The 6312-nt window shown below is 29.7% G+C and overlaps 1 protein-coding gene across 1 annotated transcript in view; it reads right to left on the reverse strand.

The window, feature by feature from the left end:
• Window positions 1-4701: 4701 nt before the first annotated feature.
• The window catches only part of LOC106108694 (putative ribosomal protein S6 kinase alpha-2), a 6621-nt gene continuing 5010 nt past the window's right edge, over window positions 4702-6312 (reverse strand). Inside the window, exon 6 of the mRNA XM_013289953.1 lies at window positions 4702-4707. Within this exon, the coding sequence (XP_013145407.1) occupies window positions 4702-4707 (6 nt within the window). The remainder of the gene's footprint in view (window positions 4708-6312) is intronic.

The following is a 6312-nucleotide window of genomic DNA, read 5'->3' on the forward strand; positions in this document are numbered from 1 at the left end:
TTTACCACCCCTGGTATTTAGCATGTACAAAGCTATGCTGTCACAAGGTCATTTAATTTATGTAAAGTGATGCATTGTTCCAATGATTGTAATTACCACAGTAAATAGCCATCTCTTGTACATCATTGTATATACTTACTATATACTTGATTTATCTATAGATTAACTTTAACTAAAGATATATGAAAATATAGTTATGTCATACTAATATTATAAATGCAAAAGTTTAGATGGATGTTTGTGGCCAATACAGCTGAATGGATTTCAATGAAATTTGGTAGAAATGTAGAGGATAGTTTGGAAGAACACATAGGATACTAGTTTTTTTTTATACAATGTGGATGGAGCCGAGGGCAAAAGTTAATGCTCATACAAATGTATAAAAAATAAATGATTTTTAATAAAGTCAGTGTAATAACTAGGCCAACAGTACTGAATTAAATTATACTACAAGATGGTTAGTAATCTTTTGCACTTTTCTCGTCAGTTACATTCAGAGATGTACATTTTTGTTCCATAAATGCCCAGTTGTCAACCACAATTCCAGCTGTAAATAACTAAAAAAAAATTATGTGTTGCCTATATGTTCTTCCATACTCTGTTCTATATCTATGCTAATTTTAGACATTTCAGCAATATTTTATCTGTTCTGGAGATATAAAGTAACAAACATCTATCCAACAATTTTTTTGTTTTATAATATCAGTATAATTATCGCAAAATACTGCAAGAAATATCTATTTTCTTGATCATTTTAGATATAACAGATTACAGCGAATTCTAGACTGAACACCATGTTACCATAAAATTAGTGACTATGTAAAGAGGTGAATCATTGTGTAATGAACTTTAATAAGCCTCTAATCAAATACATGATATCACAGAATTAGAGGGTTATTATCAAAGTTCTGTTTTTAAAAGTTATAAAATTTTTATCTGAATGAAGTCAAGATATTCTTTAGTTTATACGTAAATCGTTATCATGTCAACTAAAACGTATTATGGTCTAAAACGTACAACAAATCGAGATGAGTGCTTTGTCTTAATGCAACTATAAACACATGGGTGTGCCATCTCTAAATATTATGCGAAAATGCGTACCAAGGCCATATCGGTACATCAGCTAAGAACACTAGCGTGTATATGATCGAATTATAAGCATTAAATACTTTTTTATTTGATTTAATTCACAAATTAGACAATCGGATATCATATTCAAGAAATGTATCCAATAATTGTTTTTAACGACAACCAATAGCATGAATCAGATACATACCGAAATATTTAGATTATTAATCACGCAATGAGGTGAAAAAATAAAGTTTAGAAAGGTCTCCTACCTTATACACATCGCCATACGTTCCTGAACCGATCCGTTGCACCAGCTCGTATTCATCTTGTGGATTCCTTCGAGATATATCCGAACTTAGAACACCACCACTATGCGCCATAATCACTATTGAGCACTAAATTAACATTTATTTACACTTTCATCTCATTATTCACATAATTGTTGCACACAACGTCGTGAAATTAATTATTTTTACAACACAAAATAGACATGTCCACCTGACGTATGTCGCCATAGAATAAAAAACAATTTGTCACGTCTCCTATGTCTATGATACGCCCATTTTGTACCACAGTTGCAATTGTTAAAAAAAATCATAGCCTTTATGTTAAATCGCTGGAAATTAATCATGGCAATATCGAAAGTGTCTTCGTAAGTCACACCGTAAAATAAGAGATGGCGCTTTTTCTAATGAATCCTGTTACTGATCTGAATAGGACCCTTTCTGTAAAATGATCCCATCCATTATCTCAGATCTCCGTACTGAGAACATTCCACAAAATAGCGAGTGCTGTGAGGACCCGCGGCCTAACCGCACTCAATTCAAAGCCAGAGTTCAGAAAGAGGTTGAGAAACTTTATAGTCGGCCACGATCAAGGTAGCCCCGAGAGAAGCTCCTATGGCCGGGAATAACCGGAATAGCTCAAAGCCTTTTGTATCATCCACAATCATCTTATAGGTAATAGGAGTATCATCAAGTAACAATGTAAAGTACGAATAAAACACATGACAAATGTTAAAATGGTATATTTATTACAATCCAATATCTCCGGCCGGCATTTATGTAACGCGTTACAAAAATTTGTTTAATCGCCGACATCACTATAATAACCTCTAACACTTTATTATAAAATTATATAATCTTTTGGTACAATCCATTTAAGTGCACTTCAAAAATCGTTACCACGTAAGTGATGTAAAGGCTAGTCTCACACTATGGAAATTCAAAATTTCCTATTTTAATTACAACGCGCGGGCTTCTATAAGCAACATTCATTCTTGTATTAGACTAACCATAGACAATGTTTAAAAACTGTTTCAAGCTACAGTTAACGCCGCATTCAACATTAGAATAAATCTGCTTAAAAATTATCACACCTAAAAGCAAAGACAATTCATAAGAGATGTTAAATCTATTATTATCTAATACAAGAAAATCAATGTATGCAATTTGAAATTGAGGCATTCACGCGGGATTTGAAAGCTAGAATTTTTTACATACCCGCATCGAACGACTAACATATGGGCATATTTACTAAGCCATGTTCACCTCTCTGAAGCTAGCGACATTCGTATTTCGTAATATAGTTCTTTCTCTTTCGCACTTTAACCTCTTATATGTCTCTCTCGCTCTAAAATGCATCACTTCTGTAGCCAACTTCAGGTATAACAGATTTATGGCGGATATAACATATACTTTTTAAAAATTGCGTATTATAAAATGTTTTATTGTATTTTTAAAGCTTTCTTGGTGTTGATATTAGCTGAATTCTTTACACCAAGAATGTTGTAAATATATAAATATATACAGTATATAAGTTATACATAGATATATACATAGGAATTATTTTTAGACATCGTTTAATCAACAATGTTAAAACAATATATAACATTGTTGATAGATATATTGCTTCTGATATTAATATGTTTGTACTTGTATATATATATTTCAGTTAACGAGTAAACATTTTTTTATTTCGTCAAATTTAACATTAAATATATATGCATATATACAACAATATAATATTTTTTTAAAATACGGATCATTGATTTTCGCATACATTTGATAACAAAAGTCATTATATATTTACTTTACATTTTGGGCTTGTCCCACCAAATTGTAAATTGTCTAACAATCCAACGGGTAAAATACGTGATGGAAATATCGGATTTTATCTGACAGTAACATGTTTAAGCTATCTGAGCCTCTATCAGCCAGTGGTGGGACAGACCCATACACTAATATTTAAAGGAAATATTTGTTTTCTTGTGTGTAGCAAAGAACCTAAAAACAGCCCAAAAAGTGTAGACCAATATCAGAACTTACGCTTTATGCCTACATTATTTGCGCGCAAACGAATTTGCGAGCAAAACCGGGTTTATTATATTTTTATCCAAAATAAAACAGCCAAACCAATTTTATTATTACATTCAAATTAATTTTGAAATTTCAAATAACCTCTAGCTTGTATCACGATATTTGTGCATGGCGTCACACGAGTAAATATGAAGTTTTTACCCACATATAGTTTATACTAATATTATAAAGAGGAAAGATTGGCATTTTTGTATGTAAAAAACTGAGCCGATTTTAAAAAAATTCTTTCACCATTAAAAAGCTACGTGATCATTGAGTAATATAGGTTATGTTTTTTTATTTTTTTTCACGGGGACGAAGTCGCGAACAGCCAGAAATAAACAGTTTTTTTTTATTTATTGCTTATTAGGTTATCATTTGCGAAAATCTATAATCCATATTGTGATTATTAGCAATTCTATATAGATTACACATTAAAAAATCTATTACTTAAAAAACAATATTATTCTATCTGTAGTTCCTTTACCTTTGCTACTTTCCAAATACTTGAAACATCTATTTCTTTCATTATTATTGAAATAAAGAGAGAGAAAGATATTGTTTTGTTACTAAAGTTTGTTTTTAGATGTCTGCAAACTGTCATGTCCATATTAAGCACAAGAATATAAGGGTCTGTCCCACCAAATTGTAAATTGTCAGATAACAATTGAAAGTGGTGTGTATTTATTAATTTTTTAATAAATTAAATTGAAAGTGTGATGGAAATATCAGATTTTGTTCCCTTACCTGACAGTGACGTCATTTTTAATCTATCTGAGCCTCTACCAGCCAGTGGTGGGACAGGCCTTTAAAGTATTACACTCTAACCAAGAATATAAAATTCCCGGCCTTTTTCTGTTTGTTATCTTTTTCAAGCTTTTATGTGGTTTCATCTATTTACCTTTTATAGGTATTATATTACCTATAAAGGTGAAATTCTTATGTGCAAGTAAATTAGTTTTACATTGTTTTGCTATACGGGGAGGATTTTAATATTCTTGGATAGAACAGAATCGAGAAAAAAAATGTAATACATAAAATTTTTTTTCTTCCACCAAAATTGTACATTTATTTACACTGAAGCTTTTTATTTGGTAAAGAATCCATAAAAATTTAAACCCATAGTGAGAAAAGCAAATAAATTCCAGCAACTTTGGCACTTCACCGCTTTTATATTTTCATATTTTCAAAATGGAAGTTAGTTAATCGCCGATAGATAAAATCCTATACAATAATAATATTTATTCAACGAAACATTTACAAATTTAACCTATTAACTCTAGAAAAAAAAACAGATATACACACACACAAACAAAAATCATTTTTATATAGAGATCTATTGAATATGGATTTATTGTAGCTATCTTAAAAGGATTTGATACTATCACCTCATTTGCCATCTAAATATTAATAATTATTATTACATTTTTTATTGTATTACAGGGAACTTTCAGTCAAAGCATTTAACGGATTCATTTCATATGTTAAAATTGTCTAAGAATTTTTTTTTATATAAATAAATATATTAAAAATGACGCAATCTGTACAACGATGACATAAATATAGGAGACAGACAGACGAGCAATTAGTAATTAAAAAAACAATTTATTTACTAATTGTAAATTTGATTAAAATCATTTCAAATTCATCAAAATCATTAAAAAAATGAATTTATACATAAATCATAAAAGCGTTTTGGTCTGTTTTATTACATCCATGCTTAGATTTGACTTCTCATTGTAATTTCCAGAATTTCATTTTGTATTGTAAATAATGTGGTAATTTACCTACAGAACGGCATCCGGAGGTTATTTTGCCTCATTTTTATGCCCCCGATATCTAAGCATGCATTACTGAAGGAAAAAAGGGGGAATTTCATCTAAGGAGACAACCACGCCCAAATACTTAAAAATACAATTAATTTAATGTATTAACTAAAAAAATATAATTAATAAACAACGTTAATTAATTAAGAACTAATGGTAATTAGGGGAAAAACGGGAGTTGTCTTAAAAATTAATAGTAACATAAGTATTAAATTAGAAAAAAAAAAACAGTTTGAATCCACCAAAGCATGGTTTTATACAATCCGTTAGAATAAATAGATTTTTTAATAATTTTTTTTAAATCATTTTCATTTTATTATTAAACTACGCGTGAGCAAGCGTCCATTAAAAAAATCAAATTTGGAATTTGACGGTTAACGACGCCATTTTGGATTAAAAAACAATCATAGTAAGAGATTTTATGTCAAACAAAACATTTTTGATATTTTTAAATTCTATAATTATTGAATTTACTTTGATAGCCAATCGATGCAGAAATAAAACTAAAGTTTATATTTAGTAACATGTAGTAATGTTTACGTAAAATCTCATACTATTAATATCCGGTAAATGTTCAAGTTCACACATCAGTCACGTCAAAATTTGATTCACGTCACGTCAAAACTTATATCCTTAGATAAGGAAATATTAATATTAGAAAACTATACAGTAAATTTAAAATTAAATTTCAGTGTTCACTCTAGATTGGTATTTTCTATCTCTTTCTTCTCTTATGAAAAAAGAGATAAAAAAATTTGATTTACATGTCAGAATTAATCAGTTAATATTATTAATATTCAAAATTGTCAAATTGATTACAAGTTATGTTCTGTTCTAGTTGTATATTTCTTTATGAAGAATTAGTTAAAAATTTTAATAGTTGAAAATTTAAAGTCTCAACTAGTTTCAGTCGCACTATAATCGTTGAGTGACTGATGTGTCAAAGAAGGAACCGGATACAATCAGTTTCACCTGCGCGTGGTCGAACGCGTCGTTCTAACCGGTGTCTTTTTAGCTTTCCTTTGCGTCTTTTTCTTTGCTTTGGTATTAACGCTCTC

Source organism: Papilio polytes, unplaced genomic scaffold (assembly GCF_000836215.1).
Source record: "Papilio polytes unplaced genomic scaffold, Ppol_1.0 DF821400.1, whole genome shotgun sequence".
Taxonomy (NCBI): Eukaryota; Metazoa; Arthropoda; class Insecta; order Lepidoptera; family Papilionidae; genus Papilio; species Papilio polytes.